Below are 17690 nucleotides of genomic sequence, written 5' to 3'. Positions count from 1 at the left end.
GTTACGTAATTCTCACAGCTGTTACGTGTATTCTACAGAGAAAGAAAATGGGAACAGAGAGACGCCAAGTAATTTGCCTAAGATCTTGGGTAAGTGACAGTGCTAAAATCTGAACTTAGGTGGTCTGGCTCTAGACCCATGCTCTCTATTGCTACATTACGATGCACAGGGTGATATAAAAAGGATACAAATATATCTTGAAAAGATTAAAAAAAGAAAACCCAAGGGACAGGTGGAGATGCAGAAACCAAGCCAAAAAGCTAGCTGAGATTTACACACTGTACATTTTATTAAATACTGGACTTTATTACAACAAATTAATTTACTTCTAACAGAAGTTTCACTGGAAAAAATGTGGATGTGCCAAAAGTCTTATTTGACACTGCTTTTTAGCTAATCATTCTAGTTTTACTGATTCTATACTTGGTCATTATGGGCAGAAAGATTAGTATTTCATAACAAAGGACTTTCTCAAGTGGCACAACATTCAAAGTACGTAAGAGGAATATTCTCAAAATGTGGGCATGACCATAGTGAGAGTGTATGATCAGAGAACTTCCTGTTTTTATGGTGTATTTATAGCAGCCACAGACAACTGTTAATTCATGCTCATTAAGTCTTTACTACCTACTGAAGGTTTCTACCGTACACATTAAAACTATTCACATCCTGGGGCTTGGCATCTGGCCCAGAGTTAAACCGCGATGGAAGACGGGTGTAGAGTGGCCTTTCCGGGCACAGACAATGCCTGTCAGCTGTGATGCCCGTCCTGGAGGCGTGGTGGCAGGCTCCTGGGAGTTGCTCTCTCCTGTGTTTTGATCAAGTCTATAATGGCCGAGAGCACTGCACAGTCTCTAGATTTAGTGTCCTTCCAGTCTACAGGATGGGGACTTTCAATCTTCTCTTGCAGAAGGATATCTAGTTCCTTTCTTAATTCCTGAAGTTGGAAAAAGGATACATGTTCAACAAAGGCAGGTGTACCATCAGTGTAATAAATAAAAGTGACTTGACCTGGTACAAGAAATTTCATAAGCTATTAGCCATTCAGAATGGTTGCTCTGTAACTATCTCAAAAACCAATTCGGAAAAACTATAAATCGATTTCTCAACACAATTTCGTCTGTTGAAATAAAGCAAGAAATATTTAATGTAACATGTACAACACTTAGATAAAAACACAACACTGTATACTAACTTTCATGCAGAATCAAAGACAATCATGTAAAGTCAGTCACCTTAACAAGATGGGCAATTCGTGCTGGAGACTGAAAGATTATCCACTCATCTACAGCGATGGTTTCCTGATCATTATCTTTCTGGATGGATACATCGCCTCCAAAGAACAAGAGACAGTAGGGGGAGACTTCCGTGCAGTCGTACAAGTATATCTACGAGGAGAATCAGGCCGGTTAATGTGGTAAGGAGTTGGAGAGGACTACTGTCACATTAATCCAGTGAGATCACTACTATCAATGAGTGTTCTTCTTCTAAAACAGGTATTACTATTATCCTGTCAGTGTAATGACAGACTAATTAAAAAAATATATCATTTTAAATAAGTCATTTCTCATTACTTCAGACTACAAAGGAGTTTTATATTTTTGTTTTGATTCAATCAAAACTATTCTGGAAACAAAGTATTTTTCTAAGTGATAAAACCAAAACAATAATGTAGCTGAAGTTCTTTTTATTTATATATTAACAAAAGTCCCACTTAATATTCTGACCAGTATTTATAAGTTATACTGACAAGGCAATAAAATTCTTCATACACTGTGAACTCCTATATACCATAAAATGTCAGTATTTCTTGAAAAATAGGCTCTGAAAGAAAATTATGAAAATCAAATAACCTTCTATTAATTAAAATAGAAAGATCGATCAAATAGATCTGCAGACATTAAAAGTACAGGTTATTTGCTTGAGGACACTGTAAGTCTTATCGGGAAAAAAAAATTTTTTTTAGGCAATTCCTTGACAAACTTAGGAATAAAACTACCAGATCACCCAGCAATCCCACTACTGGGCATATAACCTGAGAAAACCACAATTCAAAACGACACATGCACCCCAATGTTCATTGCAGCACTGTTCACAACAGCTAGGACAAAACAACTCAGATGTCCGTCCACAGGTAAGTGGATAGAGAAGCTGTGGTACATACATATAATGGAATAAGACTCAGTCATGATGCTCAACACCATTATCAGAGAAATGCAAATCAAAACCACAATGAGGTACCATTACACGCCAGTCAGGATGGCTGCTATCCAAAAGTCTACAAGCAATAAATGCTGGAGAGGGTGTGGAGAAAAGGGAACCCTCTTACACTGTTGGTGGGAATGCAAACTAGTACAGCCGCTATGGAGAACAATGTGGAGATTTCTTAAAAAACTGGAAACAGAACTGCCATACGACCCAGCAATCCCACTGCTGGGCATACACACCGAGGAAACCAGATCTGAAAGAGACACATGCACCCCAATGTTCATCGCAGCACTGTTTATAATAGCCAGGACATGGAAGCAACCTAGATGCCCATCCACAGACGAATGGATAAGGAAGCTATTGTACATATACACCATGGAATATTACTCAGCCATTAAAAAGAATTCATTTGAATCAGTTCTAATGAGATGGATGAAACTGGAGCCCATTATACAGAGTGAAGTAAGCCAGAAAGATAAAGACCAAAACAGTATACTAACGCATATATATGGAATTTAGAAAGATGGTAACGATAACCCTATATGCAAAACAGAAAGAGACACACAGATGTACAGAACAGACTTTTGGACTCTATGGGAGAAGGCGAGGGTGGGATGTTTTGAGAGAACAGCATTGAAACATGTATATTATCAAGAGTGAAACAGATCACCAGCCCAGGTTGGATGCATGAGACAAGTGCTCGGGGCTGGTGCATTGGGAAGACCCAAAGGGATGGGGTGGGGAGGGAGGCGGGAGGGGGATTGGGATGGGGAACACATGTAAATCCATGGCTGATTCATGTCAATGTATGGCAAAAACCACTGCAATGATGTAAAGTAATTAGCCTCCAACTAATAAAAATAAATGGAAAAAAAAAAAGACTCAGTCATAATAAGGAATGAATTTGAGTCAACTGTGGTAAGGTGGATGAACCGAGAGCCTGTTACACAGAATGAACTAAGTCAAAAAGAGAAAAACAAACATCATGTATTAACGCATATATATGGAATCTAAAAAATAGTACTGATGAACCTATTTTCAGAGAAGAAATGAAGATGCAGATGTAGAGAACAGACTCGTGGACACAGTGGGGGAAAGAGCGACCAGGACAAATTGAGAAAGTAGCACTGACATACACACTACCAAGTATAAAACAGCTAAGTAGTGGGAAGCTGCTACAGAAAACAGCAGCCCAGCCTGGTGCAGTGTGATGCCCTAGAGAGATGGAACGGGGGGAGGGGATACACATGCGTAACTGCAGGTGATTTACGCTGTCGCACGGCAGAGACCCCAAACACTGTAAAGCAATTATCCTCCAATTAAAAAAATATTTAAAAGAAAGCAAGTTTGTTTGTAATTATGAAAACTAAACAATTTAAAAAACACTGTAATACTGTTATTCAGATCCATGGCTATTTTATACATTCACTTACACTACTCGTCCTCATCTTCAGGTGATAGATAAGCCAGTTGTAGTGAAACTCTGTTTGCTCCACATTAACAGATTTAGGATGAATAGCAACTACTCCATCGGTTTTTGTGTAAACTTTCACCCTTTAAAAAAAGTTAAAATGTAGTTTAAAAAAAAAAAAACACTCTGGAGGACTTCAAATCATCCCAGAATCAAAAGAAACTTCACAGATGACTTTTCTGCATTATCTATTTTCAAACTTATATTTAAGGAAAGAGCATTTTTATTTTAATAAGACATGGAAAAGTATCAGATAAATATGAACACTCGAAATCATAAAACAAATCCTCTTATAGGTATAATTACTCAACATATTAGAAAAGTGACAAAATATTACAATTATGTTAATACATACACCATTAAAAGACAAAGAATGAAATAAATACCTGAGAGAATTCAAAGTGAATCAGACCAACAGAATAGCCTGTACATTTTACTGTAAATCATGATACTGATAAACCATGATACTGTTAAACCACCCCCCATTTACAGAATGAAATGATCAATTAAAAAAAAATCCACAGGTTACACACCCAGACAAATAAAATTAAAAACCAGAGAATTCTGTCTAAAACGTAGTTCTGATTTTTAAAAACCTATTCTAAAATATGTTTTAAATGGCCTCACATTCACTGAACCCTCCAGCCCCATTTCAAAACAGGAATACTTGGAATAAACATACACAGCTCCAGTACAGTCTCTCCATCCTTAGGGGGTCTTTCCTTTGATACAGTTAAGAATTTCACCTCAATTTGTAGGAGTCTTTAGTTAATATTATTCAACAGGGAGATATGAGATAGTATTTTTATATAATCATTGGTAATTATATTATAAAGGGATAACCCATGAATCCTTCCTGTGTTTTTGAGGGTATCATTTTAATGGTTTTAGGGATCCATAAAATCATCATAGTCATGAACCATTATTTAGAATAAAATCAATTATTTTTACTCACCACACAGTCAATTTAACCAATGTCATCCTGCAACCCTACATCACTAGAGCAGCAGGATTTGGCAAACTTTTTCTATATGGGACCAGAGACAAAGTATTTTAGGCTTTGGGGGCATTCTGTCACAACTACTCAATTCTGCTAATGTAGCTAGTAAGCAGGCAGAGAATAGGCATGGCTGTGTTTCAACAAAAATTTACAAAGATGTTTTTCAGCCAGTATGCCAAAATATGCTGACCCCTGCACGTTTTACAAAGCAAAGCATCAATCCAAAGAGAACTACTGATACATTTTCTTCATAAAGTCTTCCCAGGATGGCAGAGGAATATACAAAATGTCTTTCAAATATTTAAGCTACCTGTAACATGTTAAGCTACCTGTACAATTTAGGGATATATATGAAGAAGAATTTGAAAAAGTACTGAAGTCAAAAAATACTCAGATCACTTAAAATGTAAATAATCCAATCACAATGATCAACATTCATGTTACCCTATTCTCAGGTACATTATAGATTTCTCAACGTCTGCATTCTTGACTACTGAATTCCTTGTTATGGCGGACTTGTGCATTGTGGAATGCTTAACAGCATTCCTGGCCTCCATGTACTAGATGCCAGTAACACATACGTCTCCAGTATCAAAACCACAATGTCTGCAGAAATTGTCAAATGTCCCTGGGAAGGAAAGATTACCCATGCTGAGAACCACTGCACTAGAACAACGACTGCACTTTAGGCTATCTTTGAGGTCTATATTTTTTCATGTGTATAGAACAACCAACTCTTTCACCTAACATTAATTCAAATATTTCATGCCAATATACAATGATGTTTTTTTACACCTAACAGAAATGCCATACAATATGGTCTTATAAAACCATAATTTTCCCACTGCTACTAGACATCTATGTTGCTTACAATGTACTTTGCAAAAAACATTTGGAATGACTTTCTTAGAACATATTAAACCACTGGGCCAGTGACTATTTTAATGACTGCTGATACCTAATATTAAAGTGTCTTCCAAAAGTCTGACACCAACTCACATACTGCAAGCCATAGGTGACTTTCAGTTTCTCTTTTTTCTTCACCAGAATGAGTGAGCTTACCGGGCAAAAATATGCCTTATTGTTGTCTCCAATTACTACTGAGGCTGACTCTATTTGGACCTATATTTAAAGCTATACTTTATTTCTCAAAATAGGTAGAACCCCCACAATTTCATCCAAAGAGCTAAAGTACAAGATTATCTGTTTCATAAAGAGAGGAAAAAAAAAATATCCTGAAACATAATCTACTCCAAAGCAAGTCCCACTGAGACACCGCTTTTCAGCGGCTGGCTTACTGTTCTCACTGTTCTCGTATTTATCTGCTTAGTCGCTCAGCAGTGTCTGACTCTGTGGGACCCTATGGACTGTACCCCACCTGGCTCCTCTGTCCATGGGGATTCTCCAGGCAAGAATACTGGAGTGGGCTGCCATGCCCTCTGCAGGGATCAAACCCAGGTCTCCCCACCTTGCAGGAGGATTCTTGACCATCTGAGCCGCCAGGGAAGCACATTTACACCGGCGTTACTAGTATTCTTTGTGAACACTGGGTGACAAAGGAAAAGACTCCAGGATATGCAGTGAGGAACAGTGGTATCTACCGTAAACAGTCTGCCTTCCCTTAAACAGCCAAAGTAAAGAATAGGGTCCTAGTACAAGTAAGAACAAATGTACAATACAAGCCGTGTTGTAGTAGATAGTTTCAAAAGTTTGAGAGAACTATAAGTAATTATAATAATCTTCAATGCTTACATTTTTCTTTTTTTACCCAAATTTAGTCGGATTTTAGCAACTTTGGGATATAAACCAGCACAGATGACAGCTTTAATTATCTTCTCATTATCTATTCGGGGTGAGAAGGTAGAGGGAAAAAAAAAGTAAACTACTGATACAACTGACAACAGCAGCAAGTTATTTACACTGTATTTCCTGCTGTACCTGAATTTATATTAGATTCTGGATCTTGAGGATTTCTACTGCTTACAAATCCAGCTCCAAGAAGATGCTCAGCAAACTGCCCTTTCATGCTATGCAGCATCTAGGGAGCAATAGTAACAAACAGAACTAGAACACCTTTCACACAAATCTTCAGGGGTTATAAAGTGTGCCCTCATAAATAAATTTCATGGTGAGCTTTGCCTGCTTTACAAAATACTCTTGCAAAAATGTGATGTTTTGCAGCAGGGGATAGTTAACTACAAATTTATAAAAATCTGTTTCTGTCAACAAGGTCTTATTGAAACGAAGCCACACCCATCTGTCTCCGTATCATCTTTGGCTGCTTTTGCATTACAATGGCAAAGATGAGCAGCCCACGGAAACCATGTGCATGTTACGCTGAAAATATTTATTGTCTGATCTTCTATACAAAAGGCTTGCCTGCTATAGGGAGTAACAACTGATGTTTAAGAATTCTTTTATTCAGCAAAAGACTAATTTCCAAAATTGCTCTCCACCCCATATTTGAGGGGGGGGAATACAGAAAAGCATACAGTAAAATAACATTCACATATGTACTACTGAGAACTACCATTACATCCTGGTTCAAAAGCTTAAGCCCTGTTCCCTGTTTTTAAGAAAATGACCATGAGTAAATACATGATTTGTTATAAAAAGCATTCAAATAATACAGCAAAGTACAAAAGACTTCCCTAATCTCAATACCATCAGAAATATCATTAAATCAACAATACTGCAGATACTCATCAGAATTGGACAAAAATGCCATCTTAACTGTGATAACAGTACAGAAGCTGTTTTAATAAAAGCATTTACCCTTAGTTCAATTTAAGGAAATTGAACAGAAATAAAACTGAATTAGATGAACGTATCATTTTTATAATCATGAGATATTTAATAAAGAAGTCTGTGAGCTTAAAATAGATTGTGAAATAGTTATTTTTAAAAAATAATTTATTTATTTGGCTGTGCCAGGTCTTAGTCATGGCATGCAGGATCTTGCTGTTGTGGCATGTGGGGTCTAGTTCCCTGACCAAGGATTGAACCTGGGTCCCCTGCATTGGGAGCTCAGAGTCTTAACCACTGGACTGCCGGGGAAGTCCCAAGTCATTTTTAAATATATATCCTTTCTACGAATTGTGTGACTTTAGTTTTCCTACCTAATTTCTCTTACAACTGAATCACCAGGCCACCTCCTGATTTCTCTCACCACTATTATATATTGTTCAGGACAATACTGTTTTTTATTTTTCTATATCCATAATTCTCAATACCATTTTGCATTTTTCCATATTTAAATAATTTCAATGTATACTCAGCATGCATTCTCCAATTCCTAAATTCTTTTTGATTCACCTCTTTATACGCAGCATTTTACTCTAAGTTTTTCAAGGTCAGCTCATGAGTGTCTATTTCAAGTGCTTTCTTGAATGCCTGTCATTTTTCTTTATACTTGAATTAATATCTTGACAGGATATAGTATTCTCAAATGACACTGGATTTAACTATCTTTTCATACTGTAGTTCACTTCATTTTTTTCCTACTCAAGGGACATGTTCTTACATATATCTCTGAATACATATTCAATCACTCCTGGATTTTCTATGAAGAGACACCTGTTATCTTCATGATAGATCAATGCTGTCCTCCTGCTTATGAGCTTTTAACTTATTGCTTTATTTTTTTCTTTCATGGCTGCATCTACAGGCTGTGATTATCTCAAGCCTTCCTTTTAGGTAATATTTTGTTTTAAAAGGTTGCCCATTTTGTTCCTTATGATGCTATGGCCTTCAATTTGTCTTCTTGGCTCAGCAATCTTTTCATTCCTTTTACTGGTTTATTTTCTTTTATTGAAACTGCATTTTTCAACTGTTTCTAACTATGAAACAGTTGTATTTTCTGCTGAGATATGCCAGGTTCCCTTCTTTTATCCATTGGCTGTAGAATCTTTCACAATTTGTCATTACCCTTCTTTTAATTCTGTTAATGTTTGGGCACATTTAATTAAATATGCTGGATTCTGGATTCTTTACCCCCTTGTAGATCTGCTAAATGTCCATTACCAGAGTTCATCCACATAGCCTAAAAGGTGTGGATATTCCTACGCCTGCTGGCTTGAGATCATTTCTCTATTTCAGTGCAGTGTCTGATGTTGCATTTGCCTTAACTGTTTACTTTCTTCTGTTTCACAAATGTCTCCAATAGTGTTTTCTCACTATACTAAGTCAGTTCAGGATAAAAATACCCATCTAAAGTTTAAACAGAGATACTTGCCCTATTTGAGTTTAAAACAGATTTTGGAAGTATCAGTGAAAATTTTAGAACAAATCCTCAAAATGGCAACTAAAGGATAGGTGCAGAAAGAGTAAACGAGCTTCTGTGTTTTCCTGCCAAACTCTGGGCTTGTTTCTTCTCTTAGCCATTATTTTATTATGTTGTACATCTTTTTCTTGTGCTACTGCAGTTGATTTAATAAAGTCTTTTCTATGATTCTGTATGATTCAACTTCACAAGACAAACTCACAATTAACTTTTTGGTATAGATCTGACCATATAGAATGGATACATATATCCCCTAATCTAACATATGTGAGAATTACTTCAAAACACTCATCATTACCTGCAATGTGTTTGAAGATAGAAAATATTCCCAGCAATAGTCTTTTTCATATCTGAAACCACGTTGTTTAGCTTTTTCCCATCCCTAGGGGGCAAAAGAAATAAAGTATTAATTTTATTCCCCAAAGCAAAGATTACTTACTAGTTTGTCTTTATTTTAGTAACAATGCTTACCTTCTGATTTTTCTCTGTAAAAATACTCAAATAATTTAAAAAATAACAAACTACAAAAATATGAACTCCCCATAATCCTAGTCATTAATAGGTAACCAAAACTGAATTTACAGACCTTTCTTTACACAAATTAGAGCAAGTTATAAAGTAAATGTACTGTTCATTTTACATGAAACAGCGCCATTCTGCACATGATGTACTAATCAAAAAGAACAACCTGTTAGACAAATTTCAACGCTATTATATATTTTCACCTTCACAAATATGTTTTGCTTTATGTTAGAAAAGGAAGGAAGAGGGGGGAGAAATACTGAATTAGCTCAAAGGAACAAAAAAAAAATACATAAACAATCCCGTAACAGGAAACTGAGTCTAGAACTACAATAAAAAGATGTTGTCTCCATACCCCAAATTACACTTAAATGTTGCAAAGATGGATGAGACATGTTTATCCTCAGATAAGCCTGGCTGTAAAAGAAAATGTCTCTCTTTCTTGAAGAGTATACATGATTATGATCCTCTATCAAAATGTTAAATCTGAACACAGGTATAGTTTATTAACGAACAGGAAAGAACCTCCTGTCATAAACGTGAATAAGACAAATATGGAAATGAATAATAGCAAACAATGCTTTAAAATAAGTTGTTCACTTGTTCTGTTATCAAAACACAAAGAACAGACTTTCTTCCAAAAGGGTAAATGTAATAATGCACTATCACAAAATTGGAAAGTGTATAATTTTTTTTCAAATATTCACCTAATTTTAAACATTTTCACTCACTAATTTAGCTTATTCCTGTTAACTATAACACATATTTAAAAAATTTAAATTTAAAATATGTCCATTTTACCTTAAATGCATTCACGACAGTCAGGTGGTCACTTTTAGTATCCTTTGCCAATTCCTTTCTTCTTGCATCTGCGACCTTTTCTTTTCCCTTAAAACAGATGAAGGCAGCTTAAATTGCTCTGATGGTATATAAAGGAGAATGGCATTCTAATAAAAAGTGTATCTAACCAAATAACTACCCTGTGTTAAAAAAAAGAAAAACCTAGCTTTTTATCTGTATACTTCTTACCAGTGGAATCACAAAGGGATCTTTGAAGCTGAGACTAGCAGCAATGGTGAGTACCGGGTCTAAGCAACAGAACAAAGCTCCAAAAAGAATCATTTTCCCAATGTGTGGCTCAACTGGTAATCGTGCCAAGTGAACTCCAAGAGGTGTCAATTCTTCTTGTTTATCCAAAGCATTCTGTGAAGTAAGAGTTTATGTTTAAAACAGACATTGTAAAGCATCATATTTTAGTTTGCTTAAAAAAAAGTGACAGTCCACTCATGTCCAAATGCCCTTATACTTGTTCAGCTTTAGTTCTCATCATCAAAATATTAGTTTTGAGGTCAGCAAAGGTTAGAAACTGATTTAAACAAAAATAAAATTAACTCACAATTCAGCTTTACTATAAATGTTAGAAGAAAAATGAGAAATAATGTATTAGCCAGCATTCAATAAGATAAAGAAAAGCTGCCTAAAGACACTGACAAAAGAATTACAAAATTCTTTTACAAAAGAGTTAAAAAAATTACAAGTCCAGTAATTGGGGAGAGAAAGAAGTCTAGAGAGGTAAACAACACTGGAGCATCTTTTCCCAGAGGAGGCAACATAAATCCTCTGCAGGAAATTATCACCCCTAGTTCCAAGTTTTTATCCACAAAGATCTCTGTAAACACAATGTCCAGTACACATTCAAAATGACAAAATCTGAACAACAACAAAAATAGCAAAAGATAAAACTCATATTGCTCCTCCAACCCACTGGGAGTCTGTTACAGGGGCAGGGGAACTAGAGGCACAAACTAACGGATTGTGTACTGTACAACACAGGGAACATAGCCAATATTGAAATCTACTAAAAGTTTATGAAAGAAATTGCCTTAATCTTACAAAAACTCTTTCAGAGACTAGAAAAAAAAACTTTTAAGCCTGATTTTTGAGTTTAGCATAATCTTGGTACCTGCTTGACAGGGACATCTGGAGGAAGGGAAACTAAATTACCTTACACATGAGAAACTTAAAACAATGCCAAATTGAATCACAGCAAGTTAGGTTTCTTTCAGGAATGAAAGATGGTTTAATATTTGAAAAACTGATGTAATTCAATACATTACAAATTAAACATAAAAAGCAGCATAACTGGATAATCTCATTAGAGGAAATAAAGGTATTTGATAAAAACATACATAATAAAATTATCCATGCATAATAAAAATAGAATAAACTAAGAATAGAAACTTCCTCGAGTTTCTACAAAAAAATCTTAAAGAACATGATCAATGAAATTATTGATAGCTTTTCCTTTGAGAATAAGAACATAAGAATGCATACTATCATATCATTTCTGCACAATATTGTACTAAGGATCCTGGATGACAGCTGGAAATAAAATTCTAATTATTTACAGATGCGATTGTATGCAAAAAAATCTACATACAGTTATCAGAATAAGTGGGTTTCACAGCATTAATGAAAACAAGGTCAACATTCAAAACCAACTTGAATTCTGTATAGCAGACACACAAGAAAATGCAAAATTTTGAAGTTCGAATAGAATCCAAAAATACCACTAATCAAGACATCAATCTGTATGATACACAGAAAATGCTGAAATACCAAGAGATTAAATAACTAAATCAATGGGAAAGAGCATGTTCTTGCTTGGTTAAGACTCAATATTGTAATTAAGACAGTGTGATACCAGTTCAAGAAAAATACGTATCAACAGAATAAAACAGAGCCTACAAATAGACAAACCCATAGACATTTGATTGATGATAACGCTGCAGAAGAAGAGAAGGAAAAGGATAAACTTTTTTCTAACAGTTTCAGTCAACTGTTTCACATATCTAAAAACTGATTCTTACCTCACCTACACACACAGACACACACACATCAATTACACATGGATTCTATTTCTAAGTATGAAGAAGAAAAACTGAAAACAGTATTATCACCATGACTCCAGGGTAGATAAAGACTCATAAAGCAGTAACACTAAAGAAAAAACTGATATATATTTCACATTAAAATTAGGAATTTATTCACCAAAACACTAGTAAAAAGTGATAAGGTAAAAATATAGACATATGCAATACACAATTGACAAAAGGCTCAGATCAACAGAACACAAAAAGTATGTATAATGACCTCCTATGACATAACAGAAAAACTGGCACCAAAAATTTACAAATGAGACTATCCAAATGGGCTGGAAGCATGAAAAGCTGCATACAAATTCAACAGTACTCACTGTAATGCAAATTAAAACTATTAAACTACAACATACCTATCAACATGCTTAGAATAAAAGACCATAGGTTGGCGATGCTATAGAGCAATGAGAATGCTCACCTACCACTGGCCCTGGTAGGAGTTTAAGTAGTTTGACAACTTTGGAAAATGGTTGGGCATTACCTACTGAATCCACTCCTACACGTATACCTATGAGAAATACTTAAACTTGTACACTAAGAAACAACGAATACTGAAGAATATTCATTACCAGCGTATGTAATTGCTTCAAATTGGAAATAAGCAAGATGCCTTTTGGGCTTCCCAGGTGAAAGTGTGAGTGTTAGGCGCTCAGCTGTGTTGGATTCTTTTGCAATCCCATGGGCTTCGTCAGGCTCCTCTATGGAATTCTCCAGTAAAGAATACTGGAGTGGGTAGCCATTCCCTTCTCTAAGAGATCTTCCTGATTCAAGGATCAGACCTGGGTCTCCTGCACTGAAGGCAGATTCTTTACCATCTGAGCCACCGGAAGCCCCAGGTGGCTAAGTGGTAAAGAATTCACCTGCCAATGCAGGAGATGCAGGTTCAGTCCCCTGGAGAAGGGAAATGGCAAGCCACTCCAGTATTCCTTCCTGGGAAAACCCAGGGACAGAGGAGCCTGGTGGTCTACAGTCCATGGGGTCACAAAAGTGGCGGACACAACTTGGCGATTAAACAACAACCAAAAATACCTTTCAATAGCCATATAAAGAAATGAAAATGAATGAACTATTTACAGCTAAAAGCAGTAATGCACATGAATTTCACAATGTTCACTGAAAGAATTCAGAACCCCATTCTTCCAGAAGTCTCAACATCCTATGTGGATTTCTGTAAAGTTTATAAAGGATCAAATTAAATCGAGCTCTTTAGAGAGGTGTATTCTGGTTGGTAAAATCATCAAGAAAAGCAAGAGACTACCATTAAAGTTATGATAGATGTTATTTTTGAAACTCAGGGAGTGACAGGAGAGGGTAGGCAGTGGCCTTTTAGTATCCCAGAGATGTTCTTAACTTCTTGACATGAATAAAAATAACAGTGGTCACTTTGTGTAGTAAATCATTAAGCTGGATGGTTTTTGTTTTGCTCTTTTATCCTGGATGGGCATTCTGCATTGCACAATAAAAAAGTTTTTTCAAAATGCAGGCTTCAGACCCTACTGTTGGCAAGGATGTCCCAGGCCTTTTCACAATTTTGTTGCCTGCAAATGGCTCAGTAAAGACTGGTTCTTAACTTCAGTCAGGAGAAAGGAAATCACCCCACTCTGGCTTCAGACTCCAGCTGTTCTCTGGTCATTTGTCTCTACCACAATTAAGTTGATTCTGTGATCACCACCTAGCTCTCTATTGCTATGTTCTATTAGAGAAAAATCTGGAGGGGAAGACTTTAATTTTAAAGTCAGTAAAACCACACTGTTCTCTAAAATATCAGCAATCTCACTAATCTAATCCAAATTCAAACAAAAGTGGTCAGATCAGTTACAATACTTTTCATTTAAACAACTTATTACTCACAAGTTTATTTCAATGTTTTCATATGGACCAAATTCTCAAAACTATCTACACAGATGGCTCAAAAAAATAAACAAATATGTAAAATACACCCATCAGCATCCTCTAACCCAGCACTAACCAACAGAACTTGCAGCACTGAAAGGAATGTCATTTCTGCACTGTTCATGCAGTAACTACTGGCCCCATGTGACTATTCAACTTCTAAAATGTGTGACTATGACCAAGATACTGAATTTGTAATTTAATTCAAAACTTAAATAGTCACCTGTGGCTAGTGGATACTGAATTGGACAGCACAGTTCTGTTCTTTTTTTCTATTTTGGGCACTAACTTATAGCCAGTCATGTGAGGCTTCTCAACGTGGTCTTGTATAGGGATGACTACCAACTAAGTGGGCACCTGAGACAATGAAACCTGTTCCTCAAAACAATGACTTCATAAAATAAACTAAGGCAAAAGCTGTTAAGAAAAACAATGAGAGGTAGCGGGATCTATTCTGGGAAAGTCACCTGCTAGCATTCCTTCAAAAACAGAAGAGCTGCCTTTATAAGATGTCCATACTGTCATTAAGTTGCTTACATTTGACAAAGCTATAAAAAACTATGAAAATCAGAAAGAACAGAATACAGCGGCCAAATTCCTTTCAAGAATACAAGTGAAGAGGATCAAAACAGGAAACTGAAAGATTCGAAAGTTTTAAAAGATTGAAATGGAAAGATTTCAAAATTTTTATGCAATTTTAAGTCATGCCTACAATGAAAAAACTTGTGTGGAAAGAGTCCAGTATGATAAGAAAATCACAACAGTATCATTTTATAACTTATTTCATACTTAAAGCTGAATAGCCAAATAGTGAATCAATTTGGTCCTGCACACTCATTGGCCTACTTTGCAGTAATCAAGGGTAAATTTTGGTAATTAGCTTGCTTTACTTAAACACTCTAAATCTAAGTTAGAATTTATTAAAAAACAAAACAAATTTACCAGTTCCATCAGGTGTTTTATGGAGAGTAACACTGCTTCATTCGATGGTGGATCCATTAGCCTACTAAGAAAGTAAGCAATTCCACCTAGTCTTAAAATCTGGGGGGAGACAAATATAAGTAAACATGTCATATATGGACAGAGTTTAGTCTTCCCCGTGTGACTCACTTGAATAAAGCATCAAACCTATACACAATTTTCCAGTTAGTTATTTTACCAGAGTAAGTTACAATTATGTTTGTGATTCTAAATGTTTAAAGGCCAACATAATACTTTCAACACCCAGTAACTCTATTAATGAGAAAAGTAGCTGGTTAAAATCTCAACAAGTTTGATTACTGATTATCTTCAAAATAAGGTGGCTAATTTTATCAAATATATGATGCTAAAAAAAAAAAGCTAAGTAGTTTATAATGAGGGAATCTTAAGATGTAGTGACAGTACCTAAGATTTACTGAACAATTCCCATGTACCAGGCACTGTTCTAAGAATTTCACGAAGTTAATTTAAATAACTTGCCTAATATAAAAGAACTAGCTTGCCACAGGACTTGGGATTCAATCCCAGATAATCTGGCTCTAGAGCATTATGTAATTAAAAACTGTTTAATATACACGGGACAGAAGCTTAAAAACAGTTTACAGTTTATCAATTTTGAACTGCATGGGTTCATGTCTATACAGATTTTTCAATAAATATAGTACTTGCATTTTCATTTTACAGACCTTTATATTAACTAAGTGCAGGGGAAAGTTTGTGTTCAATCAGCAAGCAGAACATGTAGAATCAACAGAACTAGGGTTTGAGTCCTGATTCTAACCAAGCTGTTTCAATTTCTGAGGCAGAGAAGGGATAACTGGCACGTCTAACCCTCAGGCTGCTCAGGGGTCAAACTGTACTAACACAAAAACAAATGGTGGTCTAAATTCTTTCTGGCAGATTAATATATTACTTTCCTCTATAAAACATGTGGAAAACTAGAACCTTATTTAATTTAATTCTCCCACTTAATTTACCTTTATCTGTAAACAAAGTTCTTCCAAAGGCGTTCTTAAAATTTCTGGCAGTTGATAGTCATCTAGAAGGCTGGCTCTAAGACCATTATATAGATGATAGCAATGACCAGGTTGAACTCTTTAAAAAGAGAAAAAAACCAACAACAAGGTGGGGGGGATGGGGGTAAGTATTATCAGTGACTTTTTAGAATTCCAGAGAAAAGAAAAGGCAGGGAGAGCAGTCAATATCTATTTCTTACAAGCCACATCATAACTACTTGTTACTTCATTGTTATTCATATATTCCTTTTCCTCATCTGTTCTGAATAAGCTTAAATCCACTAATCCTAAATCCTAGTTCTAAAAAAGACAAGGTTCCCTCCTATCAATAATTTGGTTACCTATTTCTTACAGATTCCAGACTGGTAGATACACAATCAGCAGTATACACAGGTTAATCTCTTTGGGCCTTGTGATCATTTTCTGTAACAAACCCTGTATTATGCCAGCCCGTCTGTATTATTTTAAAAGCTCTTAGGTATGTGCTATCTAGTGAGCTCTCAGAAAGATGTTGGAAACATTTTTTTCCTTATTTGCATCTACTGATCTGAATGATGGGCTTATGTGGTGGCTTAGAGGACCCATTATCTATAGGATCTCCACCAAGGACCACATAATAAATACAGCTTGCACTGGCCTTCAAAATAATGATCAATCTTAAGTAGCTTTGCTAAAGGAAATTTGTATCACAGAGCCCACAGGGACTATTTTCCATTTGAATTAAAATACTATATATATACGGAAAAGCTGAACCACTGTGCGGTACACCAGAACTAAAACAACACTGTAAACAGCTATACTTCAATTGAAGACAAAACATCAGCAAACACTGCAATTCCACAATTAACTTTCAGCAGGTTAGTGGGGCTGAAGAATTCTATCAAATGCAATACTTTACATTTACTGACTGGTCTGCATGGGGAAACCCCAATCTTGCTAGGCTCCCAATCAAATTATCCCCTCTTAATAGAGTAGAAGGTGCACTTCTTGGACTAAGTCAGGAGTATGAGTCAAGAGCACCAACTGCATAATCCAATAAACCACCTGAAGTAAATTATACTGGAATAATCTGCAAACATTATAACAAGTGAGTCACAGCTTTAAATATATAGTATAAACTTATTAAAAGGCTGATAAATGGTCTGTCAAATTTTTTTTCAACTCTTCTTTCCTTAAGCCACAATCTGAAAATTGAGGGAAATCTTTTTATTCTACATGTAAGAGGTAAAATAAAAACTCTTCAAACTCCAGACATGATTCTATCACTCGTATGAGTTATGGTGTAAAATACTCTGGAGTATGCATTAAAACAAGTAATAAGTGCAATTATTTGTGTTACAGGCAAATCTTTTCTCCGATCATTAAAACAGAGGTTTTG

At 35.7% G+C, this 17690-nt stretch overlaps 1 protein-coding gene across 1 annotated transcript in view; it reads right to left on the bottom strand.

The window, feature by feature from the left end:
• Positions 1 to 265: 265 nt before the first annotated feature.
• DHX36 (DEAH-box helicase 36) overlaps positions 266 to 17690 on the bottom strand; it is a 43364-nt gene continuing 25939 nt past the window's right edge. The window contains exons 16-25 of the mRNA XM_020879456.2: positions 16274 to 16391; positions 15258 to 15356; positions 10513 to 10686; positions 10285 to 10371; positions 9260 to 9343; positions 6618 to 6717; positions 6432 to 6522; positions 3642 to 3762; positions 1236 to 1388; positions 266 to 937 (exon numbers count right to left, since the gene is read on the bottom strand). Coding sequence (XP_020735115.2) covers positions 752 to 937; positions 1236 to 1388; positions 3642 to 3762; positions 6432 to 6522; positions 6618 to 6717; positions 9260 to 9343; positions 10285 to 10371; positions 10513 to 10686; positions 15258 to 15356; positions 16274 to 16391 — 1213 coding nt within the window. The 3' untranslated portion in view covers positions 266 to 751. The remainder of the gene's footprint in view (positions 938 to 1235; positions 1389 to 3641; positions 3763 to 6431; positions 6523 to 6617; positions 6718 to 9259; positions 9344 to 10284; positions 10372 to 10512; positions 10687 to 15257; positions 15357 to 16273; positions 16392 to 17690) is intronic.

Source organism: Odocoileus virginianus, chromosome 4 (genome assembly GCF_023699985.2).
Source record: "Odocoileus virginianus isolate 20LAN1187 ecotype Illinois chromosome 4, Ovbor_1.2, whole genome shotgun sequence".
NCBI lineage: Eukaryota > Metazoa > Chordata > Mammalia > Artiodactyla > Cervidae > Odocoileus > Odocoileus virginianus.
The sequence above is the reverse complement of the archived record's forward strand: the minus strand, read 5'-3'. Positions and strand labels throughout refer to the sequence as shown.